Source organism: Daldinia childiae (genome assembly GCF_008694065.1).
Source record: "Daldinia childiae strain JS-1345 chromosome Unknown Scaffold9, whole genome shotgun sequence".
Lineage (NCBI taxonomy): Eukaryota > Fungi > Ascomycota > Sordariomycetes > Xylariales > Hypoxylaceae > Daldinia > Daldinia childiae.
The window spans coordinates 1,147,129-1,174,828 of NW_022984650.1; the positions used below are offsets into that span (position 1 = coordinate 1,147,129).

A 27,700-nucleotide genomic window follows, 5' to 3' on the forward strand; every position below is an offset into this window, starting at 1 on the left:
GAACGCGTCCGCTTTTACGTAGTACAGCAAACCGCGTCTTTAGTAAATGGGATTTTATCACATATTCACATCAGCTACTATTAATTCAATGAAGTCGATCTTCCACCAGAATTTAGATACCGAGTTTCCACTTCAAGAATCCCTCTCTGAAATGACCTCTTAATCCAATCACCTCGACATCCGCTCGAAACCACTCCCGGTTTTCTGACTATCTACCTATTCCCAATCATGCCATCTCTACAGCCCCGCCGTCGGTCGAGAGCCCGATTTGAAGAAGAAAACGACGAGCAGTCTTCAGTATCAGACTCACCAAAACGGCAGAAGCGTGATACGAACGGTGCTTTATCAGATGAAGAAGGTGAAGATGGAGACGATCAAAACGATCAGGGGGTTTTGCGACAGAGACGGATTAAAAGCTCAAGCTCGCCGTCGGGAGCCCGTCATGATAATAGCACAGGAGAGTTCCAGACTGGTGCTATAGTCAGGGTTTTGGTCGAAGATTTTGTCACCTACGAACATGCCGAGTTTAATCCCGGCCCGAATCTCAACATGGTCATTGGCCCAAACGGTACCGGCAAGAGTTCCTTGGTCTGTGCCATATGCCTTGGCTTAGGTTACCACCCAAAACATCTCGGCCGGGCGAGCAACGTGGGAGAGTTTGTAAAACATGGGAAAGAGAGTGCTATAGTCGAGATCGAATTACAAGGCCGACCAGGCGAGCTATCCAACCACGTAATCCGCCTGCAGATTCGTAAAGAAGATAACAAGACGAAGTGGTGGATCAATGGGAAAGAGAGTACGCATACTGCTGTAAAAACTCTTACTAGTGGTTTGCGCATTCAAATCGACAACCTATGCCAATTTCTGCCCCAGGATAGGGTCGCCGAGTTTGCCGGTCTTACTCCTATACAACTTCTCCACGAGACTCTACGAGCTGCTGCACCTGAACAAATGATCATTTGGCACAACCAACTGAAAGAGCTACACAAGAAGCATAAAGAGGTCAAAAGTAGACTTGACGCGTGCGCCGAGACATTGAAAGGCCACGAGACACGCCAACAGGGATCGCAGGCTGACGTAGATAGACTTCGTGAAAGAGAAGCGATCCAGAAGAGGATTCAAGACCTCCATAACGCCCGGGCAATTGCTGAATACAATAATCTCCGTCGTATAGTAAACGAGGCGAAAAAGAAAAGCAAAGATGCGCTCAAGAGGCTACAGGAGCTAGAACAAGCGTGTGGGCCTGCCTTACAGGCTGTCAATCGAAAGGAGGAATATCGGCAACAGATTGAAGCCGTAGTTGGGGAGCGAAAGATTGCGTTGAAGAATGCCGAAGCTGCATGCGATCGACTTTTGCAGAACATTGAAGCCCAAGAAGAACAGATAAAGCATATCCAAAATAAGAAGGTTGCAGAGGAGGGGTCTCATAACTCTAAGCGAAACGATCTTGCGAAGATACGTAGGACAATTACGGATCTTGAGGCCAAATTGCAGAACAAGCCCCCGGAGTTTGTTGCTTCTGATTGGAATCAGAAAATTGTAAGTGGCAATATTTATCCCCTATAGTTACCTATTGCTGATTTATATACCTAGCGGCAACAAGAGCATATACTGCGCGACAATGAAGCAGAGAAACGTACATTGCACAATCAACTTAACGAGCTGAAGGATCAAAATGATAGAAAGAAGCACGAGAAGGGACAGCACGAAAAGAACTTGGATGATTTAAACTCTCAAGACGGTCAAAAGCTTGTTCATTTGAAAAAGGTCCACTTAGATGCTGCGAAGGGCTGGGAGTGGCTCCGAGAGAATCAGAATGAGTTCGAGAAGGAGGTCTTTGGTCCGCCAATGCTCAACTGCTCCCTCACAAACCCGCAGTACTCGGATCAAATCCAGTCGCTCCTCGCTAGGGAAGACTTCTTTTGCTTCACCTGTCAAACTCGCGACGATCACAAAAAGCTGAGCGCACAGTTCTTTAATAAGCTAGGCATTTCGGTGACAATCAGGACTTGTGGTAGCGAGTTCTCATCATTTCGACCGGTCATCCCTACGGAACAAATTCGCGAGATGGGTCTTGACGCATACGCCATTGAGTATCTAGAAGGTCCGGAGCCGGTTCTCGCGATGCTCTGCTCCGAGAAGAGACTACACACATCCGGAGTTGCCCTTCGAGATATCAGTAATGATCAATATGAATTGATAGCAAGCCGCGAGGGAATACCTAGCTGGGCCTCTGGCCCCTTGATATATCGTATTACGAGGCGTAGAGAATATGGTAATGCAGTCTCAACCTCTACGAGGAAAATTCAACCGGGCCAGTTCTGGACAAACCAGCCTGTTGACCAGGCTGAAAGGAATGCACTGCAAAGACATATCGACGAAGTAAATGAAGAGCTGCAGGATATAAGAAGACAAGGGCAAGAAACTAAGAGACGTATCGTAGAACTAGAGGAGGCTGAGAAACAAATCCGTCCACAAATAGTAAGTAACCTATCTCTATTAAGCCATATATATAACTCGCGATTCTAACAACTTTAAAGGATGCATTTAGGAGAGAGAAGAACGAGTTGCAAAAAGCTGCCACGCTATATGCAACTCTCGGAGATAAAATCGGTAAGTAGATACTACCTAGGGAATAGCAGCACTGACTAACAAAATCTATAGCAACCGAGAAGAAAGCCCTAGAAAGCACACAGAAAGACCTTGCAGACTGTCGGAAGCGAATATTCGAATACAGCGCTCAAGAAGACCAGCTCGTCATCGAGAAGGCTAGGTCCGTCCTGAAACATAAAGAACAGCTTCCTCAGATCCGCGATATCCACCAAGCATTGTTAGAGGTTCAGATCCGCCTCATTGAAGCCCAGTCAGATGTCAAAGGCCTGGAAGAGCAAAACTCTACTATCAAGCAACAGCTTGACGAGAAGAAAGACGAGATCGCCAATGCCAAAGCTGAGATGGAGAGGTTAAAAAAAGCAGCAATTGATGCTAGGGAGAAAGTAGAAGCAGCCGTTGATGACGGTGGCGATGACCGACTAGCTTACCTGAACGGCTTAGCGGAGGGTAAAACCGCCGAGGAAGTTGACCACGAGATCGGCGCCGAGTCTACTAAACTTGAGCTGATTCATGGTGTCGACCCCGCGATCTTACGACAGTACGAGAAGCGCGCGCAGGATATCCAGGAGCTGACGCGCAAGAAGGAGGAGCTGAACGTGAAGCTTGAAACGTACCTCAGAAAGATCAAGCAGGTGATGGAGCAGTGGGAACCCGGCGTTGACGACGTTGTCGGCAAGATCAATGACGCTTTTAGCTACAACTTCGAGCAGATCAACTGCGCGGGCGAGGTCGGCATCCATAAGGATGAAGACTTTGAACAGTGGTCTATCGAGATCAAAGTCAAATTCCGGTAAGTTTACTTCATCTCCCAAGAAAATAACTGGAAGTCATACTAACATCCCATCCCTCCAGCGAAAACGAAACCCTCCAACAACTAAACCAACACCGGCAATCAGGCGGCGAGCGCGCCGTCTCTACGATCTTTTATCTTATGGCGCTACAGAGCATGGCGCAGGCACCCTTCCGCGTCGTCGACGAGATCAACCAGGGTATGGACCCGCGCAACGAGCGCATGGTACACGAGCGCATGGTCGAGATTGCGTGTCGCGAACACACGAGCCAGTACTTCCTTATCACGCCGAAACTGCTTACCGGCCTACGATACGACGAGCGCATGCGTGTGCTGTGTATTGCGTCCGGCGAGCATATGCCGCCGGCGGAAGATGCGAAGAAGCTTGATTTCAGCAATTTGGTGAAGATTCAACGGGGGCTTGTCGCTTCGGCCGCGTAGATGGTGGGGGTATAAAGGTCCTGATTCATTCTTACGGTTGTAGTTGACGTAATACTCTAGGTGTATTAGTGTGTTCACGAGGGAATAAATGAAAACGTATCAATGCCATTCTAGGAGTTTTTAGGAACGGCGAGGAGCTAGACTTAAACTCTATTAAAGGAGTAATGAGTAGGTAAAAGGAAGGATGGCAAGGAATAAATGGATTTAGAGAAATGATTGTTACTGTACTCCGGAGGGAAGGGCTAAATACCTCGATACCATTGCATTGTTTACTTACTACACTAATCTCTTACATTACCAACAGTCCGAACTTGTTATCATACCTGGGATATCCTATGTTCTCAATAGAGGAAGTAATAAAATATAAGCGAATCACTACGTCTTGAAGACCATTGTGAAAGAGGATTTAAATTATATGTGATTAATATTATATAAGGTAGGGTACATTAGGTACTAGGGGTATCTAAGTATGTAGATACTATCACTTGCTCGCTCTATACAAGCCCCCCCCCCCCCCCCCCTCTTTCACATCTTCATTTCTCATCTTCCCTCCTCATAATCATATCTGCCCCCACTACATATTCCTCAGAATATCCAACACACCCCTCACCTTACCCCCAAGCGTAAGCGCATACCCAACACCCACAACGCCCTTTGCAAATCTCCATCCGCGCTCCTGGCTCCCGACGGGATACTGCACAGGTGGCGGGATGGAAGTCCTAATTCCTAAAAATGCGAACCGGTCCTCGCACACGCTCTTTAGATTACAAAGACCTCGTAATCCCTCTTCGGCCGCGAAGCGTCCATATCCCGAACCGCCGACGCCGCCGAATGGTAACTGCACAGCGTAGAATACCGCGAAGTCGTTGACGGCGACACCTCCTGCACGCACGCCATGGACGACTTCTCGTAGAATAGGATCCGAGTCTCGCCCGTAGACTGAGGCGCCAAGGCCGAAATCGGGGGCGTTGGCCAGACGTAAGAGTTCCGTGGCGCTGGGCGAGGGGGACCGAAGGATCGTCATGATCGGCCCGAAACACTCTTCGTTCGCGATCGCCATGTCGGGCGTTACGTCGACGAGGAGCGTCGGTTGGAAGTAAAAACCCTTAGGGTGGTCGGGATGTATGTATCGGGTACCGCCAGCGAGGAGTCGCGCACCATTGGCAACAGCATCCATAACTAAATTCTCGAGTCGTGTGAACGAGGCGTCTGATACCATGGCACCAACATCTTTATCCAGTCCAAGGCGTAGAGCTTTGACGCGGGGTTCTAGCATAGCCACAAGTTTGTCGTAGACACCAGGCGCGGCGACAATTCTCTCGATACCGATGCAGTTTTGACCTGAAGCTTGGAAAGTTCCACGTAGTAGAGTCTCCACGATTCGCTTGAGGTCGGAATTTGCCGAGTCGAGAATAATGGCAGCATCTTTACCACCAAGCTCTGCGACTAAGGGGATGAGGCTCTTGGCTGCGCTGGAGGCAACATGGTGGCATACGGATCGGCTGCCGATGAAAGTAAGATGGCTGATGCCAGGATGACTTGTTAAATGTCCAGCAGTTTGAGGCCAGCAGACGACGGTCTGTATTAGCTGGGGATCATGTCCGTGTGCTACTAATGCGCCCCTTGCAATGCTAGTGTAATATGCGGCGCTCCAGCACGTCTGCTCGCTTACTTTCACAACAATGCCGTTTCCGGCAAAGATGGCACTGATTATAGGACCTATCATATTATGAAAGGGGTAATTCCAGCTGACCAGAGCCGCCACGACACCCAAGGGCTCGTATTTAACTGTATTTTTCTTATACGCCATGAGTAGATTTGTCGGACGTCGGCTCGGACGCAGAGCCTTCTCGCCGTGCTTGATTGTCCATTCTAGCTTCTCAGCTGTAACCATGATCTCGCCTAGCTGAGCGTCTAGCATGGTCTTTCCCGAATCTAGAGAGCTTATTTGGCATATCTGCTCCTGATTATCAAGTACATGCTGCAACATGGTACGCAATACCTTCCTCCGCTCACTAAACGTGGTCTTGGCCCATTGCTTCTGTGCCGCTGCTGACTGGGCAATGGCACGATCGATACCGTCGGGCGTAGAGGGGTTAACAAAGCCGAGGAGTTGGCCTGTGGCTGGGGCGTAACATTGGATGGCCGTTGTACCCGAGACCTTGATGGTAGGGTTATCAAGGATCTTGACCTCGTCGAGTTTCTTGGGAGCCGGGATGGTGTATCGCTTCGGTTTATCCCAGTAGTCGGTATGGGTGTTGTAGAGGATTAGACCACCAACGACGGCAAATATAATAGGGAACGTAGCGAAGGCGAAGTCTTTGATCCTGTATGTGAATCGTTATGAGATAGCCGCTAGGAAGGGGTATCATTCAAGGCCTAGAGACGTACGGGAACCCTCGTATGAGGATGCTGAATTCATCGATCCATTGAACGAGGTCTTTGGCCGCCATTCTTATATATATCCTGCCCTACTACTTTCTAGTTGAGTGGATATATCATCATATAGTTAATTCACAACCCAACCGAGGAATCTTTGACATGATCTCCTCAAGGGAGGTTGTTCAATTACAGAATATAATCGTACCACCAACTTGACGAACTGAAGCTCCATTTTATTATGTGTTATCGATAGCCCCTGGTTCCTGCATTCTATCGTCAATTCGACAGGGGTAAGAGCTTCAAGTCAACTATAAATCAGGTACGTACCTATCTTCAGAGATACATACCGTAGCGGCATTGTATGGGTTTCAGGAAGGATTCCGTACGTAAATTATCATATTACCCATAATAATGGTTAAAATGGGTAATACCATATCTTATAAAATTATGATATTTTTGTAAAAAATCATTCCTTTCCCAGGAATGATTCCTTGGAACTGAAGGCTCTGATTGGTTGGAATAAGTGGGATTAGGGTCATGTGACCCCCAAAAACCTTAAAAATCAAAAAAGCTAGGAGGCCTGGGACTCGAACCCCAGGCTCCTAGCCAGCCCCACCATAACACACCCCACCAATGCGGGAGTGTTTTGATTGAGCTAGCAGCTCTAGTGGGTGGCCAGTCCTCTAGTGCTGTTGAAAGGTTACCCGTTTTTGAACCTTATTACCCACACTTTCATTTTTTTAATATTGTAATAATATTTTATCCAATCAAGATTCTCATTCCCGTACAAAAAAGGATATCCCGTACAAAAATCATTCCACCCCAAAAATATGATATCTCAAAACCACATTTTGCCGGTATGGTATGTATAGATCTTATCGATATGATAAGTGCCTTATGTCACATGATAACTGTATAACCCCACGTTTAGTGAGGTAACTCTTATTGAGTCATCCCTCCTCAATCGCTCTTTTTTTTTTCGGGCTATACGACGCGGGGCACACCAAGCAATGCTGCGTGCGCTCTATAGAGGGAATAGGCTAATAATTTCTACTTCTCTCAGAGTACCATCATTTACCACTAGAACCTTCTTTACCCCTTCAAGTCTCTTGTGTCAATCGTCTATCCACCAACATCTCTCCTCTGCCGAAACTGGCGATATGGCTTCCAAAGAGGCCAAGATATCCTTGAAGGCGCCCAAGGGTACACGCGACTGGTCGGGCGCAGACCTTCTCCTGCGAGATCATGTCTTGTACGTTTCGCTCGCCACTATTTACGCCACCCGTTTGTTAATCTAGTATCCAGTGAGACCATTAGCAACATATTCAAACTCCACGGCGGTACTCCCCTCGACACCCCCGTATTCGAATTAAAGGAAATTCTAGCTGGCAAATATGGCGAGGAGGCCCGTCTGATATATAACCTCGAAGATCAGGGCGGCGAGCTATGCGCCCTACGTTACGATCTTACAGTACCTTTTGCCCGTTGGTTAGCCATGAACAATGTTCAGCAGATCAAGCGTTACCAGATCGCCAAGGTCTACCGTCGCGACCAGCCGGCCATCGCCCGAGGCAGGATGCGCGAGTTCTACCAATGCGACTTCGACATCGCTGGAGCCTACGACCCCATAATCCCCGACGCCGAGATCCTACGTGTTATCGTCGAAACCTTCAATGCTCTCGGGCTTGACATTACCATCAAGACCAACCACAGACGAATTTTAGACGGCATATTTTCCGTCGCAGGTGTTCCTGCAGACAAGATACGTCCAATTAGCTCGGCGGTAGATAAGTTGGACAAGGAACCGTGGGACGTCGTTAAGAAGGAGATGGTTGAGCAAAAGGGTCTCCCTGAGGAGGTTGCCGACAAAATTGGAGTGTTCGTACTGAACCGCGGCACAATTGACGAGATGATAGAGTTTATTAAGGCCGACTCGAATCTTTCGGCTAACGAGGAGATAAAAGCTGGACTTTCCGATATGGATCTCTTATCTTCTTATTCTAAAGCACTAGGCACCTTCGATAATGTCTCGTTCGATCTATCGCTTGCGCGAGGTCTGGATTACTACACAGGACTGATCTTCGAGGTTATTCAAAAACCCGCCGACACAAAAGATAAGGACGGCACACGGTATCCGGGGAAGTCGTCTAAAAATGCAGATGCTTCCGCCGTCGGTAGCATTGCTGCAGGTGGTCGATACGACAACCTTGTTGGCATGTACGGCAAGAAGCAGATCCCCTGCGTTGGAATCTCATTTGGTGTTGACCGAATCTTCACTATCCTCAAAGCGCGCGGCGAGAATGAAGGCCGCTCGCGCCAGGTCGATGTATACGTCATGGCCTTCGGTGGCAAGGAGTTCAACGGCCTACTACTAGAGCGTATGTCGATCGCGCGACAGTTATGGGAAGCCGGCATTCGCGCTGAATTCAGCGCCAAGGTCAAGCCCCGTCTACCGCAACAGTTCAAGGCCGCCGAGGAGGTGCCGCTTGGCATTATCCTAGGTCAGGACGAGCTTGCGGAGGGCAAGGTTCGGTTAAAGGTTTTAGGAACTGGGAAAGGTGGTAAGGAAGGCGAAAAGGATGAAAAAGACCAGGGACAGCTTGTCTCGAGAGAGAATTTGGTCGAGGAGGTGAAGAAGTTGTTACAAACTCAGACTCAGACTCTTCCGATACGGTAGATACCCTAACCTAGAAAAATACGCTCCCCTAGCGCTAGGATTTAGAACAAGAAAAAAATATGTTTAGAAACTGGTTGGATTTATGTGAATGCTTGTGACATGAATGTGTTGGATTTGATTTAGTTAGGGTTAGAACTTCTTTTCATGTTGATCTTGCATTATAGTCAAAGGATAATTGCTTTAATAAGTAAATTAGACGGCTTTGGATTTGAGAAAGTTCACCAGTTTAAGTAGCCTTCACCTCAATCCATCGTTGAGTTAGTGTCTACGGGTAGCCGGGGTTAATAGGGGTAAAACTATATCCGCTATTAGAAGCTCCGAATTATAAACTTATTATATTATTAACGCTTACTGATGAGTCCATTTGAAATAATACACTAAACACCTCAACCATATATACCATCTACTACTCCTCACTATGTGCCTAATATGTCGCTTTACTCCTGTCCCTAGGGCCAATGTACTGTATTTCCGACCAAACGGGCAAAATGTCCAAAACGCCTCGTAAAGGTACCACTTATATACATTATAGTATTACATTCCAATAAGCCTTTCTCGCCATCATAATCATTATCTGTTTACTTTAGTCAGCGAGGCTGGTCTCGGGTTTGGTTATGGTAAAATGATATAGAGGCCACTTACATAATTCGTAACGTGAATAGAGTCTATCGTTATAGTAAATTAACAAGCTGAATAAATGGAAGCGAGATCTAGTACATGAGATTTGGAAATTTGTATAGGCCGTCTTATTCTCTAATTTTGGAAGCCCGATTGTTTTGTATAGACGATGTTTCAAAGGGGCATATCAGGATAGTCGTGGAGTTTTGATGCGTTCAACTCTTTTGTCGATATATTGAACAGAGTTTTCTAAGAAATGCTCTATGAGAGCGCCCTTTTCACGGTGGGGGCGAGGCTTTCGGTTGCGGTGCTGGGTCTGACTCGGTCGGTCGAATGGTAGGGGGGTTTAGAACAGGTATATCGTCCACAGCAGAGCTGGTATCATCGTCATGCGATATAACAATTGCAGGAGAACCCTGGTTATTAGTTATAGTAGTAGTAGACGCAACTGGCGAAGAGGTTTGCATGGCTCGCGAAGAATTAGGGTGGACGGCCGGGACCTCTAGTGTGTCCCGTCGTTGTCTTGGTCTACCTCTGGTTTGTCCGGTAGAAGACGATGCTTCTTGATACTGTACATCAAATGAACTCTGGCCAGCTGGTAAGGTATTCGAGTGTTGAACTCCACGTGTCGAAGGTGACGGCGACGACGAACGCGATACAGGCGACGGTGGATGTGGAGCTGATATTGCTCGTATCCTCGCCGGACTACCTTCAATACTATATCTAGAAGCAATACTACCGGCGAAGCTGCCTGCTCTTGGCCTTATGCTAGCACTCTCGTCTTCGTTGCGATGATGATTATAGGCCTCCCTAACCCGAGCTAGGTCCGGGTTCCGCTTATCTTCCGCCGGGATCTCAGGGAAGTCTATCGCTTTCCCATGTTTGAACTCGGAATCGTCGAATCGATCCTGTGATGCCGTTCCCAGATAATTACTAACGACTAGTAGCGAATTGTACACTTTACGTCTGTTGCCTATGTCGTTTACAGATGGCCGACTTTCTGTGGGTACAAGTTCGGTTGAAGTTTCTCCCCCGCTGTTTGAAGAGCTAGGTCGAACATGGGGTGTGCTTGGGGCGGTGATGGAGTGAGGGGAGCTAATGAAAAGACCACCGTTACTTTCTTGCATAGATGGAGAGCCCCCCGAGCCATGCTCCGGATGGGCAATGTCATCGCAGTGTACGATTTCAATATCCCCGCTCCGTAGAGAGGAGCTGGCCCTGGGTCTAGTAGGAGATTGTCCACCATCGAAGTGGTGGTGCGAGCAATTACAGTGATGAATGGGATCTATCGGGTTCGCGTCCTTCTTCGTAGCTTCTATATCTACCGCTAGGAGCATGTAAAGAGATCCTAACGCAGCAAGTCCGGTACCGACAAGGGGTGCCCACTATTAAGAATGCCGTAATTAGTAAAATGTCTTGAATAAAATTGACAAATCTAGGTCAAGCTGGAGAGTGGGAAGAAGAGATGAATAAGTTGAGAGAACTACTCCAATTTGGGATGAATATAGTTACTAACTTGTCCTGTGAACGTGACCATTATCAGCATTTCGAACCAGTTATGAATGTTGATTAGTACGTACCTATGCTACCCATCGGTTCAGTCTGGTATGAGACTTCGGGACTAAAGAAGTTCAATTCGCCGAATATGATGATGGCAATTACTGCAGCGCTGAATAGAGGAACCTCTAGGGTGCTTAAGAAAAGCCTGACGACGTGGTTAACTTTACTCATCGTCTCGACGGTAGCGCCATTCGTCCTATTAGTAGCGCTTGTTGTTAGTAACGGATGTTCCCAAAGGGGGGGAAAATATTTATGGGCAATCTAGGTTGACAATAATTATCTATGTCATAGGGGCTGTATACTACCCATAGGCAAAATAAGGGGAATAGGTTATTAAGATCTTCTTCTTACCCTTCAATCAGCTGGTCCCCCTTTGCCGGACCGAACCTTGACTTCCAGTTAATCTCAAGGATTTTATTCCACATTGACACGAGCGAGAGGACAGCAGGGATACAGCAAGCTGCTGCGAGAAGCGTAACCGCGTTGAACGCAAGTCTGCTCGGTGCCGGTATGACGTATATTTCATTGGTAGCCCCTTGCCGTAGGGGAGACCAAGGCCCCTTCTCGATGGAGCAGGTGAGGTTACAAAAGGCATTCTCGTAGGGGAAATCCTTATGGTCATGAATAGGAATAGGGTGGCCTGACTCGTCGTGCGTGCAAGGTGATGTTGTGATCCGGAAGAACTCGACTGTTAAACTAAGCAGACCTTCTTTCGTAAGCGTATATCCCAAAACCCGTCATAGAAGTACGTGAAAACTTACCAGAGAGAACAATGCCAGTCCAAAGAAAGATTATGTTCCGGCCAGGGTTTTCGAAATAGGTTCGAGATATCCTGACTGACAATGGAGCTGCTAGTATTCCAATCGAGCAAAACTGAAAGGCCCCATAGATGTCCATATCAACAGCAGCTGAGGTAGAGTGTTGTTAGCCGATTGCTGTAAAGCTTTGGCTTGGTGTGCTAAATGCTTACTATCTACGTGTACTGCGGCGAGAACAATACCATGAAGAGCTGCAACAGCAGGGAAAATTACTGTAACTCGTTGTATTAGTTACTATTACTTGTATGCGTTAAGTTGTATAAGTGCCTCGCGTTATTATAATAGACAAACGACAGGAATAAGGGGTAAAGAGTACTTACAAGCAGCTGCTAGACAAGCGTTCCTAAGCCATTCTGCTTTTCGAGCAAAGACACAAGCTGCTACAAGGACATAGTACCTATAAGGATATTAATGATTAGTTTAGTATAATAGTCGAATGGTAATATTATAGAGAGCTGTATTAGGCATAAATGGGTAGGGTAACTTACAAAACCCTCGATCCCGGACCATACTGCCCTGACACCGGCCAGGCGCAAATGACCTGGACAATTTCATCTGTGTTGGTAGCATTGGTAGCATTTGAAGTCAGGGCAATAGCAGATTCTAGCGTTACGTTTCGACTGGTAATGGCATTCAGTAGTAAGGTCGAAGGAAGCGCTGGCATGACCTAGGAAAGACGACTCCAAAAGGAGTAAATAGACGCGGTAATCACATTCGTAGGGGGGGGTTGGTTACGGGGGAATTGCAAATGAGAAATGTCCCATCTCGAATATTTAACTGCGTTATTTTGTAGATATTCTGGCTGTAAGCTAGGACAAGTGAAAATAAAGCATGAAAGCGGCAGAGGTATGTAAGTCTTCAAATGCATCGATCGCCTCGTAGTTTCAAAACGTAGGGCTAACGAAACGACGCGTAAAATGATCATAATCTAATATTATCAAGCAAGATTCCGTCAGCTGAATTGCAATATATCGCCCGCACTCAACGCCAACAAGCACCGCCCCGGATCGGTTCTGGGCACCGAGGGCGATTTCGTTCAGCCTCAATCCCATTTAATTTCGATTATCATGTATGAATACGAGTAAGTACATAATAAGTTGGCGATTATTTGGTAGTTTTTGGTGGTCACTGTTTGTACTGTACTAGGATTCTTTAAGGCTTAGGGCCGCTTAGAAGGTAAGACACCTGACTACAGAATGACGCACTTCCTATACCGAACCACAGAATAGGGATGATAAAGCGGGTCTAACCCCGGAATCCACCATGTTACTGGATCTTCTCCGCATCCTTCCTTTCCTGGATGTCGCTAATCGCGTTACACCAATCACTTCATTTCCCGCTTCCGATTGGAGTTTGTGACTAGTCGAATCTACCTAGGTTCAATTGAGAGATAGGGTACATTGCATAATCCTGATTTTATACACTACAATTGCATAGCGTGATTAATTATTATCGTTATTCAAACACAGCCACAATGAAAACAAAACCTGACAAGCTCTTCACTGGAGTACCTAGCTAGACCGAGCGGCTGAGAGTCAGCATCATTCATAGTTTCTAATATTCAACCATTGCCATAGCCTTTTTTTTCTCTAACCTTTCGTCTTAATAATTCTTCGTAGATACTATTTGTTTTGAAGAGGAGAGTCATGCGTATATGTAATAGTATTTAAATCTGTGGAGGTATGTGTATGGATTTATTTTCAGGCACCGAGTGTCTTGGCCATTCTCAGCCTCCATCTGGTATTCTACCGTCTAACCCCACCGCTCGAAGATATCTAATTCAGACCTCTTCAATCACATCAGTCCCAAGTCCTCACCGTCACAGAATGTACGCGTTAGTGAGGTTTGCGTCCTGAAAAAAGATTATATATATCTGTTGGGCTATGTCTAGTGGGACCACTCCTTTTCTCGTTAAGAATCTTCCTTGTTAATATCTCAATATATCTTTGGGATTTAATATTGCGGGAACACGAAAATTTTGCCGAGACAGCTCAATTGGCCTTGCCAAGGAACTGTCAAAATGGCTGAGGATCTCGGTGATATCGATATCAATCTTGATACGAATATAATTCGGGAGTGGAGATCAATCGTCACCCTCGTTGTTTTCGTCATCACTAGTAAGTATAAAATCTATCCAAGTATACGACATCTTCAACCGATCTACTTACACTACCATGCAGATATTATTGTGCTTTTCCCCTTTCATATCCCATTGTACATCCCTCGGGCAATTTCCAATGCCATACTAAATGGTCTGGTTGCTTTGCGAGTGATAGGCCCACGGCAACAAGGCTCTCAGTATGAGGCTGACCTTAATAATGATCACAACGAGGAGCAGCATGGCATAGCTAGGCATTTTGTACGACTAAGGTTCCCTATGAACTTTGTGACGGCGCCTCTGATAGCAGATCTCTTTCTGCTAGCTATTCTAGCAATTGGTCGAGAGGAGGTGTACGGTGGTACGATTGGTGCTAATCACATCTCGCCCATCGACATCATGGCCTTTTTCATAACGCTGGCGTACATCGCTATCTCTATCGACGCTTCTGGTCTTATTAGATACCTTGCATTTAAGGTGCTCCAAAAAGGAGGGAAGTTTGGTCACAGGCTCTTTTTTTACCTGTACGCCTTCTTCTTTAGCCTGGGCACCTTTATCGGTAACGACCCTATCATCCTATCTGGCACGGCCTTTCTTGCGTACATGACCAGGGTCTCGAGTAACATCATACATCCTAGAGCGTGGATTTTCGCCCAATTTGCGGTAGCGAATATTGCATCGGCGATTTTAGTGTCGTCTAATCCTACCAACCTTGTTCTCGCAGGCGCTTTCAATATTAGGTTCATCGATTATACTGCCAACATGATCGTCCCTGTCGTTATCACAGCGATTGTACTTTTCCCCTTCCTCCTTTACATCGTGTTCGCGGATGAGACCCTTATCCCCCTCTCAATCCAGATGCATGAGCTCTCGGAGGAGGCAAAAGCTAGGAAACCCGTCAATCCAAACATTCCTCATGCCAGGGGAAACGCCGAGGAACAGGAGGATGACCCGACAAATAGCGAGCAAAGCAAATTGTTGTCTTTGGAAGAGATCATGAACCCTTTCTTGGATAAAGGCGGTGCAGGTTTCGGAGCCCTCATCATGGCTGCAACACTTATCACAATCCTTGCGATAAATGCTGCGAGTCAGAGCACCGGTGAACACCCAGTCTTTTACGTGACTTTACCAGCCGCATTCGTTATGTTCTGTTGGGATATTGCATTTGGATGGATTCATCGCGAAGAGACGCGAAAGATCGCCCGTGATGGCCGACGTGATATCGAACGAGCTCGGGCTGAGCGACTTGCTAGGGAGCTTGAGGAACTGGAGGGGATTACTTCAAGTCAAAACCAAGAACAAGAGCAAAAAAATGGTGCCAATACTCAACCTAGCACGTCACACAGCCGTTCGCTAGATACCAAATCGCAGAATCAGAATGACACTACCAGTGGTATTAGATCCCGCGCAAGCCTAGCCGGTTCAAATACGGATGTTGAGACTACTATAGGAACCGAGAAAGCCAGTATAAAGCCGCCGAGTGAAGAAGTTCAATTACACGACGGCCGCTCTACTGACGCGACGAACACGCTTGTCGAAAATCAGAGATCAATCCATACGGACTCATCTAAACCATCTGAGGGCATATTAAGCGGAGAGTTAGGTGAAAAGAGCCGAGTGCCATTCGAACGAGAGATGGACGCAGAAAAGCAACCCCGTTACAACGTCGCGATCCATCAAGAAAATGAGAGAGCGACGCTAGTATCGCTAACTACAGACAGTTATAGATGGGCACAGGAGACATTCCCAACGGCAGCGGTCGTTATGAGCCATTTACCTTTCGCACTCGTCCCCTTTGCCTTCTCTATGTTTGTCCTCGTACAAGCTTTGGTTACGAAAGGTTGGGTACCCGTGTTTGCTTACGGTTGGGACCACTGGGTGAATAAGACGGGAACGATTGGCAGTGTTGGCGGGATGGGATTTCTTTCCGTAATACTTTGCAACGTAAGTTTTGACACAAACTTCATTTGGGCCTAATATTTGAGTACTTGATCTTGATCAGCTAACCCCCGACCCCAATTTAGTTCGCGGGAACCAACATTGGCACCACCATCCTTCTCTCCCGCGTAATACAGGCGTGGCAAAAGATTCACCAAGCCAATAACACACCAATATCTAACCGGACCTTTTGGGCTACGGTTTACAGGTACGTATCTTTTATCTTACGAAGCGTTTGATATGATTTGTATTCATTTACTGAGCTCTAAACGATATTCAACCCCTATTTTCATTTGCCTTACTGCGAGCCGCTAACTAATACGAAATAGCATGGCACTTGGCGTCAACTACGGCGCATTTAGCACAGCATTCAGCGCATCTTTAGCCGGCCTCCTCTGGCGCGATATCCTCGCCAGAAAGCATATCCGTGTCCGAAGACTCGATTTCGCCCGTGTGAACCTTCCGATCATCACGATTTCTATGGTTGTCGGTTGTGCCATTCTTGTTGGCCAGGTCTATATTATTAGGCCTACTACCGCTTATGACGCATGATTACAGCATTTATTAAGCCCGCATAGAGTTTTGGTATGATTAATGATATCTGATAGAGGTTGCATATGAATAATGATATTCCATGGCATTTTTGGTTACACGATTTGATGGCTATTCGTATCACTGATTCATGTGCAAGACCCGAGGTGTAGCAGTCGTTCCCAACAGGCCTTGTTCCGTGGCTGCATGAAGTAATTGGTCTCTTATCCATATGGAATCATGATACTGGAATATTGTGGCTTGTAGGTGGGCTGAGCATTCCTGGGAGCGGTTACTGACTCTTGACTATGAAACTGGTTATAAGACATATGATAGTTGTATTAGGCAGCTATCTGAGTGATATAAAAATCCCATGAAGCTAGCTGCTTAGTAGCATATGCTTGCAGGCCTACTTGAATGAAGCTATTGCGAGATAACCGTACTACCTAATCCATCGTAGCTCAGCATTACAAGTAGGTATTGACTGTAAAGCTATTGAATGCCACCATGTCGACCAAGGCGTTTTTGGGACGTAATTCAGGATACATCTTAAAGCACTTGGCTTTGCTTCCGGAGTGGTGCCTTGGGTAAGCGTAATAAAATGGCTAATCTGTAGGATGTATCTTCTCACGCGACGAGCAAACGGTCCTTAGTATCTTGGCGGCTTTCTCGAGATACCAGGCGTTTTAACAAAATATGCTCCTCGAGACCTCAAGTTTGAACGGCTCCCACGTTAAAGTTCCCTTTTGAAACTCTCTTGCGAGATGAGCATGCCATACAGGATAATGAGACATGAGTTGTCTCATCGTCATAAGGATCTTTATCTTATCTGTAATATGCATACCCAGTTGCTGTAGACGGTCGGCGATCTCTTGAAGTTTAGTGATATAATCATGCGGTGTTGTGTCGGCATCTACTTTGAGATCCATGAGCTGATTAAAGAGTTCGGGGATAGACCGTTCTGGGATTTTCAAGATAGTTGATATAGTAAGGTCATATAGAACCTTGGGGTCTTCTTCATCCTCCTTCCAACCAGCCATTTCAAGTCGTGCCTCTATTTCTGGGGTTCTCAAAGAATTGGTGATAAGCGCCATGCAATGTACACGTCTTTTGCGCCATCTTGGAACCTCGTTAACGTCTTGGGGCTTAAATTCAGTACCCAGTAAAAAGCCCTTAAGATCATAATAGATGCAGGATTGGTTAATATGACGTTTCCAGGCTTTCAAGTTGCTTCTGCCAGTTAGCTGAGGGACCGGGGGAAAGTGAAATGACGGTTCCTCCATTTTGGTGGATCTCGTGAATAATTATCGACAGTGATAGATGCCTAAGGAATGTATGCATATGTCGTTCGAATCCGGCGAAGATATATATAGTTCGAACACAGCTGTTGACAAAGGATAGTTCAATCCTGAAACTTTCAGTGACTAATTTCGAATACGGGCTACGCGAAAAGGGCGTTGTTATAGAAGGATGAATGGTTTAATCCTAGCACACGGTTGAAATAAGAGAGGGGAAAAGGGATTGGATATAGCTTAAGGAAGGTATGATTTTGTAAAGAAAGAGAAGCTTTTATGGAAGGGGCATATTTATGAAGGTAGCTACGATTTGATGGTTAACGATTTACGAAATACACGTCTAAAAAAAGGTACGTAATGCTGGTATGCACCTAAATTGATGTACGCAGCACGCCGTTATACCGCCAGCAAGGCTCTAAATAACTTCAATACACGAAATGATGGTTGGCCTAGGTAGCACAAGCTATGATCGTATGCCTATACCCTCAAAATATATCACGCGTGTGTTGTCTCAACGTCAACATTCTCATCACGCTTCTTATCTAACTCATTAAACTTCTTTACTACCCTCACAGTAGCATAATAACTAAACGGCAACGCAATGAACCAAAGCGCAAGGTTAATACTAGCCGTAGCAATGAGCGCTGTAGGAACGGCTTGGATACCGAACCCTACGGCAACACCCGCGGTCTCGATCCCTCGAAGCAAGGAGCTATATCTGATCTGGTCGCCTGGAGAATCCGATAAGTTGCTGATACACCAATAGATATAATTCTCGACCATTCCCGCACTGAGACGCTCAAACATGTAGACGCCGAAGCCACGGCCAAACTCTGCTTGATTTCCCCAGTCAAGGAGGGGAAGCGTGTGTCGATATTCGTTCTGGACATATACTGCCCATATCCATGTCGCACTATTAATCAGTGCGATTAGTATGTATGTACTAATGGCACGAGTCTGCCTCTTCTTCGTCCAGCGAATATCTACCAGCGTACCACCTAGCCAAGTCGCAAATGTGCCGACAATAGCGGACATAAAGCTACCAAGGGCTCTCGATCGAACTGTGAAGTATGTTGCTAAGTATGTCCCTGGATACGCTTGGGTCCAACCAAAGTACCAGAAAAGGGGCGTCAAGAGTAAGATTGACCTGCTCCTCATCAACCTCCACATCTCGCGTAGTTCGGTGCGCCAATGAATTCCCCTAGGAGCTTCGATGCGAGTCCCATCGTCTCGCTGCACCTTATCGGGGTTAGAAAGGAGAAGAGCGAGTAGACATCCGAGACATTGGATAGCGATAAAAGCTAGATAGGTTTGGTATCCTACTTGACCGCGATGATTAACGTTAACATTGAGACCCAGCGAAATGGCACCCCCAATGACATTTCCAAAGTTGCGAAAGGTAAACCACGTCGCGATATAACGGCCTCGCTTGTGATGTTCAGGATATCCCGTCGAGACGGCACCCTCCACACTCCAGAAAAACCCTGCGCTGATACCGCATGTAACGGCGCCAACATAGACAAGCCATGTATTGCCCCATCGATTATTGACATAGAGCCCAGCCGCGTACAGGGGATATCCAAGAGTCCCTATAGAAAGAGTCCAGCGGAATCCAATCGCATTCGTTAACCACGGCCCGCTAAAACAGGTCACCGTCATGAACGCGTAGAGCAGCGCATTGGCGGCGTTGACGAGGTCCGGACTCTGCGATCCGCCTACGCCAAGGCCGTTCATGGCACTCCATATTCCGGGCGCGGAGAAGGCGCATATACCCACTACAAGGATCTGGAATAGAGTGCTTCTAAAGAATGGGATTTTATCTGACTTTGACGGGATGTTTTCTTCATTTACGACTGTGACGGAGGTCGGGGTAGCTATATTGAAGCCATCCTTGGCGATGATTGACTCCCCAGACATCGCGACTGATGATGGCTGAAAACTAATGAATATGTTAGGTGAAATAATATAAGCCAAGTTTATATAATTCAAATGCTTAGGAATGTTCCTTAGGTCAGCATGAGAGCTTGTGAATATATATATATATCAATTAGAAGCTAATGCCAATATTATCATCTTATGGTCGGAGATAACTCAACGATAACCCTCGCTCCAGACATTTCCCCATTGAGTTTATCACAAGATATACGCGAGTTTCTATACCTCTGACGTGCTCGCTAAGCAGGGTATGTGGCGTATGTCGTGTTGGCCCTTAAGCAGACATGGTGCTTCTCCCATATGCTTGGACGTCTAATAGAAGTTCTGGTGAGGCGCGGGGTTATTAGTATGTATTGATAAGTTTGCAATGCTACCTTGAAGCCAAATATGCATGGTTTCATTGTTCCTCCAAGCAATGACGTGATTTTAGTCTAGAAATCGAGGGGCATAGGAGATGCAGGATATAGTATGATAGGTTGATGCTATCAGCGGCGATACTGGGCCAGTATAAGCTTTATCGCCGTGTTATACTATGTCTAGTTACATGATTCCTAAAGCTATATTACTTTCGACGATTAGACTCTAGGTAGTATTGAATATTCTCGTGAGGAGCAAGTTAAATAAATATATATTATCATGGCTACTACACTAGAGAAAGCGACAATACAGTCGTTCGAGCCGGAGAAGATAACTTCTCCGTTGCTGGCCTTCGAACAGTTTGATCTCCCGTCGAGTAACCAGCGTGTACTCGGGCCGCCCCATCCGGAAGGCACTGTGATTCCGCTCGCTCTACGGCCATCAACGCCTAGCGATGCGGTGCCTGATCTTGATACTGTTATTGAAACAGTGAAATATCTTCAATCGCAGGGTGGCATACTAACTAAAAAGTTGGCTGTTCATGGAACGCTGTTGTTCAGGGGTCTACCAATTCATGATGCGAATGACTTTAGCAGATTCGCTCATGCTTTTGGTTATAAACCACGGTATGTATGAGAACGCAGCGCTTATTTGATATATTTTCGGTTTCAAACTACTTGTAGAACTCTATCATAATGGTCAAAAACTAACGTCTTCGCAGTACGTCTTAAACTCTCATCATTGTATATGCCGTTATTCCGGTACTCCGAATTTAACCCCTGAAAGGAAAATGAATCCAAACCCACTAACACCAAGTAGATGAAATCATCGGCATCGTCGTAGACAGGCCACTCCTCGCACCAAACGTAGCTCCAGCCAACGAATCCCCTAAGGAAGTCCTAATCTACAACCACAACGAATCACCCCAAGTCCCCCACGCTCCAGAGTACATCTTCTTCTACGGCCACAAAGCCCCCAAACAAGGCGGGGAAACCCCTATATCCTCGTCTGTCGAGCTTTTCCACCGCGCCCAGCAGGAAATCCCCGACTTCGTCAACCAACTCGCCGAAAAGGGCATCCTCAGCAAAGTCACTTATAAAACCGATAAGCAATATACCGGCGGCTCGACGCTAAAGCAGGCTTTTGGAAAAGAAATCCAAGACGGTGATAACGAAGCGACCAAGCGCGCTAAGATCGAAGCGCAGATCGCGCGGTACGGCCGCGGCAAGCACACCACGTGGGAATGGACCGACGACGGCGTCGTCCTAACGCACCGGCTCCCTGCCATCCGCACGCAGCCCGGCACGGATCTGCCCACGCTGTTTACCGGGCTGGCCGCGTACTACAAGAACGTGCGGGTCAACGCGGCTGCCGGGCGGAACGTCACGCAGCAGCTGTTCGGAGACGGGACGCCGATCCCGGAGGAGTACCTGGCCGCGCTGGCGAGGATCACGGATGAGATCCGCGTGTTGCATAGGTGGCAGCGGGGCGATGTTCTGGTGTATGATAATATCATCGCGCAGCATGGGCGGGAGCCTTGGCAGGGCGAGCAGGCTGATCGTGTGGTTATGGCTAGTCTGTTTGACGGCCAGGTCCCTGGGGCTTATATTTCGGAGGATTGGGCACAGGTTGTGCAGGCTCTTGAGGGGTAATTGGGTTGTGTATCTATCTAGGTTGTTAGTAGCTAAACCAGATATATCACTCCTATTCAGATCCTTCTAGCGTAAGCATAATTCCATTCGAAACGGCCAGTTCCCGTATCAAGTCGGCGCATGCGCTATGGCCATTTTCCTTCGTAAGCCGTATCGCCTCGCGGCATTGCTCCGTCGGGAAACCAACCCCGCCGCTCGCATTCCAGAGGAATTCGATCATGTCAAGTCGACCATACTCGGCTGCTGCTTCGATGGGCCACCGCCCACTAACTGTAGACGGAGAGGTAGATATTTCCGCGCAATAATCCAGCAACAGGGCGGCGATGTTGCAATTCCCGCTCATAGCAGCGCATTGCAGCGCCGTCCTACCGTGGAAAGTTGCCGGTTCGTTGTTCACGTCTGCACCATTTTGAATAAGCAGTTTTACCATATCAAGACTTCCCTGTTCCGCTGCGGCTTGGATAGGGGTTCTTTTAATTCCTCGAGCGGCTTTTTCATTGACTTGGGCGCCGTGATCTATAAGGAATTGGACTAAGAGTTGATTCTTCGTCTCGATTGCCTTTAATAGTGGCGTCTTATGTCTCCGAAACCCACGCTTGTCGTTATCAGTGAATGCGACCCCATTGATATCGCATCCTGCGTCAAGGAGCCGTTTGGTTAATGGGAAGCCTAGTGGACAACTTTCTGCTTCTTTCGCAATGGCTACCCCGAGAAGGGACCACCTATTTCCACCGTGACCCCTACGGACAATTGTAGACCTGAAGTCAACGGCTTTGTAGTTAATGAATAAGTCTAACACCTCAAGATTATTGAAGCTTGCTTGGATAGCATCCATAAGAACCTGTGTTCCAAATCGTGGGATGCAAGTATTCGTTGATGAAGCATGCTGAAGCAAGATCTGTACTATATCGATATGCGGAGTTCTGAACAACTCATGCTCAATATCTGGGTGAAATATATCTGCTCCTAATTCGAGTAAACGGCGAAGCATCGTACTGTTGCGTTGATTAATTGCAATTAGTAGGCATTTTGTCAAGAACTGTCTATCGACAATTCCAGACTGAGTGAAGAAATTAAGCATATCCATATTCCCCGACTCTAGATTCTTTCTAAGTAAATAGCATTTTCCATGATGACTTATCTTGAAGTCTGGGTAGGCAGAAATCAAGTTAGACAAGAGTAACTTATTGCCGTACGCTCGAACGAAAAGCTCCGGAATTGTTTGAGGTGCGTTTACACTAGAAAGTTCGATTCCTGCGTTGAGTAATAATTGTACAACATCTTCTCGCTCGTTTCTACTCGCATATTCTAATGCCGTCACCATGTCGCCGCTTTTAGATTCGGGATAGAGAGTCAATAGCTTCTTCACGTACTCGAAGTCTCCCACACTAGCGGCGGCGGAGAGTGCAGCAGAAAACTCATACCAATTTCCATATTCACCTTCATTATCAAGGTGCTCTAAGGCGCCCCTATTTTCAAGCTCTCTGACTAGAGTGGCATTCCCTGCTTCTATTGCGTTAGATAGTGGTGTTTGGAAACATCTCCTATTGGGACTCGGGGCTAAGTGCACACTGGGGTTTTGGGTAAGAATGAATGCGATAAGTTCGTTATGACCACCTTCGATCGCTGCTGCGAGTACTGCAGCGAAATCTTCCGCATATTTTAAATAGGATTGCACAAGTTGGATGTGCCCATGTTTGGCACTAACGCAGATTGCCGTAGTTATTTCCTTTGGGTAACGACTTAAACATTGTTTGCAGCCAGTCTGTTCACAATCGTCAAATAGTATCTTGTCGAATGCTTTTTTGGCCTCTTTATCCGTAAAAAATCGCGCGACTAATTCTAGCCCATGATATAGCCCGTATTTTTCGGATATGAACTCGGAATGCTGCGCCGGTTTAAGCTCATGAAGGAGCTTCTCAGTAAGGTCCATATGAACAAACATATTGAGCGCCCTATTAATGAACCATACGTGCACTTTCGCCCCTCCTCGTATTAAAGCATCTACCGTATTGAGCCAGTCTTGGGAGAAAGTATTATGACAACGACCAATTTCAGGGATAAGCCCATCTAATAAACATCCTATGGCCCCCTTGTCGTATTTATTTCCAATAGAAAATGATCGGTTTGCATCAGCTTTGAACTGGAGCAACTCGTGAATTGCTCGCAGATTTTGAAGCCGAGCAAGTCGCTCAAGGGGTGTATACTTTGTGCCTTTAAAGAAGCAGCATATTTCGTTAACGTCTACTAATCCCGTATTGAGGACGAGTCTGATTGCCTTATGATCTCCGGATTCTATCCACGTACGAAATAAATTTTCTGCAAGGGCCTTTGTGACGTGATTTGGCTTGTCGTGGAATAGGTGTGGCAATAGCTTGTCAACGTTGCTATTCTGCTCAAGGAATTTAGGTACGACTTCGAGCGGTATGCCGTTTATACCACTAAACCCATTCGCTGCCGAGAATAGAAGTATTCGACACATTTCGACCTCGGACCTTTCTTGTGAGAGGCTGGTCGCTTCATTATTTCTATAATCTAGTCGGTGGTTCGGGAGAAGCGTGTCTAAAGTTTGTAAAGTAAGTCTGGCACTGGCAGCGTTTGCGTTGACAGACTTCCCATTGGCATTTGCCATGGCAGTGACGGCCTCGAAGAAGAACATCATCTCCCGGTTCCCTGCCCCTGATAATAGCCGACAGCCAGAGGGAGAGTGCATGAGCTGAAGACCTTTCGACAATAAGCTACGTTCAAATCGTTCAAAAGGCAAATCATCTAAAAACATTGACCAAAAAGAAAATTGGGCTATGTTATTCAATTGCGGCTCGAAATTTTCAAACTCTAAGGCTGGGTCCGCAATGTTAACGTTGAGTTCAAAGCGCATCGGCGACTGTGCAACTTGTTCATGAGAAATTATAGCCTGCGCAAATATTTGATCTTCGACATTTATGAACTGATTGTATGTCATGAGCGGAAGTGTATCTGGGAGTGTCGGGGACTCGATGGCATCGGGGCGTGGGACAACTTGAGCAGAGTAGTTTTCGACTTGAACCTCTTGTTCAGCGAACTCTAGTATTTCGTCGATGCCTGGTGATTGTCGCTGGAAGGGGGTATTTTCCCTAGCTGCGTCTATATATGGAGTCCAGTTGCCGTCGGAGTCCTGAATTTCAATGGCAACCCCTCCGTCGGCACTGTTTGTCGCCCGGTTTGAGCGCTCTTCGATCCGGCGTCGCTTTCGAGGATGGTGATCACCCTTGGGGTAGCGTTTGGCTCGATGGATTCTGTCCATTGGAACAGGGTGACCTGCTATCATCACCCTGACCTGAATACCGCGAGAAAATAGGTTATCAATCTTCGGCAAGATCACTTCCCATTCGTCTCTCTTTATATTCTTACGAGCGTTCCAAACTCGTAGTTGGGCTTCGAATTGTGATATACTGTATAAACACAATTAGATAGAATAGAAGAGCGAAGAGTGATAGCCTTACGTCGCAACGAATCCGAAGTCCTTTTCCATGGTCTGAACCAATTCATCCCCGGAGAGATCAGAAGTAAGGTAGAGGCTCAGAATAGTTTCCTTGTGGCGCTCCCAATCCTCCGAGGGAATCTTGCGCGTCTTGCTAGCCATGTCTAGGTACTTATATATTATAGGCCATACGGCAATGGGCCAGGTACTATATTTTGTATTAGGAGTGAGATATGAGCTTCTTTCAACTGACAACGACGATGGTAACTGACAAATAACAAATACTTAAAAATACCCCCTTCTTTCATCGAGGAGTAGCCAGATATATATGCTGATAATATTTGACTACTAACCTTGGCTAAGCAGGCTGAGATCCTATTGCCAATAACATGTGCAAAAATGCACCCACCTTGACGTGGTTGCAACTCCATGGTATAGGTAGGTTTACGGATATATTGTAGTATGCTATATATGCCGTACCACATAAAATTGAGGCTTCGTCTTTCAGATTTTGTCAACCAGGTTTCGTCACTGCAACTCAAGAATAATAATATATTAGGCATGTCCTCCAATCATATCAGCGACGCCTTATATATAAACCCTTGTCGCGACGGTGCGCCATTGTGCCTTGCCATCATATTTCTCAGCCAGTCAACCAGTCACTCTAATTGGCTTTGCTATAAAAAGGCATCCCACCGTAACTCTCAGCTAAGGTTCGCGACAATGGACTTCGGTGTAGTAGGATAACCTTTAGGAAAATGTTCAATATAGGTAGGTCCAAATGCAATTTATCCGGCCCTTTACCCGCAAACCAACATCCTATGAAATGAGCCGCGTAATATTAAATTGTCAAGGCCACATTGAAGGTCTTGGCACATCACCTATGAATACTAAATTTCAATTGGCAGTATATTGGCAGTATATCTAGTCAATCGTTAGATTAGAGTAAGAGGAGAAGACATAATATGTAATTCTTCTTCGACGTTCGCGCTATGCCGTCCTACCGCAGAGTTATCACAGCCGTTTGCGTTTTTGCCCCTCTTCTCTATATTTACTGGCAAACAATTTTGGTTCCTGATACGCGGAAGAGCTTTAGAAGTTGGAACCTAGCTGAAAAAGAAGATGCGTTCAATGATACGCTAGGTGTAAGGTCTCATTCCCATCCATTTACTTCTCATATGTGCGTTGAGGTTAGATCTAATTGATCCTCAAGCTCTCAAAAATATTCGTCATCAACCTGCCATCACGGAAAGATCGTCGAGATGCTATGAGTTTAGCAGGTGCCGTTAGCAATCTCACTTTCACATGGATTGACGGCATATCGGGTGGCCAGGTTTCGGACCATGATGTGCCTGTTCGTAGGGGAATACATTCGTCGTTGGGGGCGAAAGGGTCCTGGAGGTCGCATATTAATGCGCTTCAATCAATTATAAGGGAGGACCTAACAAGTGCGCTCATTTTAGAAGATGATATAGACTGGGATGTACGCCTAAAGTCGCAACTTCGAACTTTCGCATTGGCCTCGAGGACCTGGTTGAAAGAGTCCAAGTTTGATAAACACCGAACCGTACAACTGTCCCTGGAAGCTAGCACGGATAGTGAAATTTACCACGCCGCTTACGGGGATGACTGGGACGTTTTATGGCTGGGCCACTGCGGTGCAGATTTCCCCGACAGCCAATCTCTCATATCACCTCTGAGAATCGAAGTCCCAGGAGACGAGACGGTCCCAGCTCCAAAGCATCTCAAGCCTCACCCATTCGCCTTAAACGACAAACTCGGCGAACTATACCCGCCACATACTCGCGTCGTCCACGCATCTAGCGGGAACGTCTGCACCCTAGCCTACGCCGTCAGCCGCCAAGGAGCTCGCAAGCTTTTATCGCAATTCGACGACCACTACGATACCCAATGGGACTTGATGCTGCAGAAATGGTGCGAAGGGGAGTATGCTGTCGAGACCAAGTCTCGTCTGAATTCAAGGATAAAAGACGATAGAGGGGCTATCCATGAGCGTGGAGGATCTGCCCCCGTTTGCCTCACGGTACAACCGCCCCTATTCAGTCATCATTATGCGAAAGGCGGCGCCTCCAATATCCAAGGCCAAGGCGGTGGTTACGCGAAGGGAACGGGTACGCCGTATATAAGACTAAGTGTACAGCAGAATATCGACCGCTTAGTTGCTGGCGCGCGGCAGGGTGAGATGGTGGACCAACTACCCGATGACGGGGATACTATATGGAAATAGATGGAAGCTTATGAAGTCAATATAGTTATCTTCTTTTTATGTCCCGTTTAGGCCTACCAGAGGAACAATCCTTCTAATCGCCTCTTGATCTCTTGATACCACCAGACCACACCCCCAAAATATAGGGAACGAATGCAAGAAGCAAAAGAGAACAATTCCAGAAGAGAAAGCTAGCTAGAGATTATTTCGAAGGCCTTCCATCAAAGAGACCACCATTAAGGATTCAGCAAAGTTTATAAAATTCAAGTAGCCCAAGAAAGTAGAGCAAATAGGAATTGTCATTGAGT

The 27,700-nt window shown here is 46.6% G+C and overlaps 9 protein-coding genes across 9 annotated transcripts; 5 read left to right on the forward strand and 4 right to left on the reverse strand.

Annotated features, from left to right (window-relative positions):
• Window positions 1-228: 228 nt before the first annotated feature.
• On the forward strand, window positions 229-3,844 carry GL218_07525 (Structural maintenance of chromosomes protein 5; the record flags this gene model as incomplete). Its single annotated transcript, XM_033584287.1, has 5 exons — window positions 229-1,539; window positions 1,594-2,481; window positions 2,541-2,613; window positions 2,665-3,403; window positions 3,466-3,844. 5 exons carry the CDS (start codon window positions 229-231, stop codon window positions 3,842-3,844), a joined length of 3,390 nt encoding a protein of 1,129 aa, XP_033432659.1.
• A 574-nt stretch (window positions 3,845-4,418) lies between these two features.
• Window positions 4,419-6,297, reverse strand: GL218_07526 (putative aldehyde dehydrogenase-like protein C21C3; the record flags this gene model as incomplete). The annotated part of the gene is made up of 2 exons (XM_033584288.1): window positions 4,419-6,171; window positions 6,236-6,297. The coding sequence occupies 2 exons, from the start codon at window positions 6,295-6,297 to the stop codon at window positions 4,419-4,421; spliced, it is 1,815 nt and encodes a 604-aa protein (XP_033432656.1).
• A 1,089-nt stretch (window positions 6,298-7,386) lies between these two features.
• GL218_07527 (Histidine-tRNA ligase, mitochondrial) lies at window positions 7,387-8,903 on the forward strand (the record flags this gene model as incomplete). Its single annotated transcript, XM_033584289.1, has 2 exons — window positions 7,387-7,478; window positions 7,532-8,903. 2 exons carry the CDS (start codon window positions 7,387-7,389, stop codon window positions 8,901-8,903), a joined length of 1,464 nt encoding a protein of 487 aa, XP_033432657.1.
• Window positions 8,904-11,004: 2,101 nt separating this feature from the next.
• On the reverse strand, window positions 11,005-12,563 carry GL218_07528 (uncharacterized protein; the record flags this gene model as incomplete). Its single annotated transcript, XM_033584290.1, has 7 exons — window positions 11,005-11,042; window positions 11,102-11,277; window positions 11,433-11,787; window positions 11,843-11,989; window positions 12,052-12,111; window positions 12,220-12,296; window positions 12,388-12,563. The coding sequence occupies 7 exons, from the start codon at window positions 12,561-12,563 to the stop codon at window positions 11,005-11,007; spliced, it is 1,029 nt and encodes a 342-aa protein (XP_033432654.1).
• Window positions 12,564-13,919: 1,356 nt separating this feature from the next.
• Window positions 13,920-16,487, forward strand: GL218_07529 (uncharacterized protein; the record flags this gene model as incomplete). Its single annotated transcript, XM_033584291.1, has 4 exons — window positions 13,920-14,016; window positions 14,080-15,941; window positions 16,022-16,143; window positions 16,265-16,487. 4 exons carry the CDS (start codon window positions 13,920-13,922, stop codon window positions 16,485-16,487), a joined length of 2,304 nt encoding a protein of 767 aa, XP_033432655.1.
• A 1,769-nt stretch (window positions 16,488-18,256) lies between these two features.
• GL218_07530 (putative membrane protein C6F6.04c) lies at window positions 18,257-19,678 on the reverse strand (the record flags this gene model as incomplete). The annotated part of the gene is made up of 1 exon (XM_033584292.1): window positions 18,257-19,678. One exon carries the CDS (start codon window positions 19,676-19,678, stop codon window positions 18,257-18,259), a length of 1,422 nt encoding a protein of 473 aa, XP_033432407.1.
• Window positions 19,679-20,627: 949 nt separating this feature from the next.
• GL218_07531 (uncharacterized protein) lies at window positions 20,628-21,705 on the forward strand (the record flags this gene model as incomplete). Its single annotated transcript, XM_033584293.1, has 2 exons — window positions 20,628-20,679; window positions 20,873-21,705. The coding sequence occupies 2 exons, from the start codon at window positions 20,628-20,630 to the stop codon at window positions 21,703-21,705; spliced, it is 885 nt and encodes a 294-aa protein (XP_033432406.1).
• A 52-nt stretch (window positions 21,706-21,757) lies between these two features.
• GL218_07532 (uncharacterized protein) lies at window positions 21,758-25,327 on the reverse strand (the record flags this gene model as incomplete). Its single annotated transcript, XM_033584294.1, has 3 exons — window positions 21,758-22,341; window positions 24,013-25,136; window positions 25,188-25,327. The coding sequence occupies 3 exons, from the start codon at window positions 25,325-25,327 to the stop codon at window positions 21,758-21,760; spliced, it is 1,848 nt and encodes a 615-aa protein (XP_033432409.1).
• An 830-nt stretch (window positions 25,328-26,157) lies between these two features.
• GL218_07533 (uncharacterized protein) lies at window positions 26,158-27,413 on the forward strand (the record flags this gene model as incomplete). The annotated part of the gene is made up of 2 exons (XM_033584295.1): window positions 26,158-26,310; window positions 26,379-27,413. The coding sequence occupies 2 exons, from the start codon at window positions 26,158-26,160 to the stop codon at window positions 27,411-27,413; spliced, it is 1,188 nt and encodes a 395-aa protein (XP_033432408.1).
• Window positions 27,414-27,700: the final 287 nt, after the last annotated feature.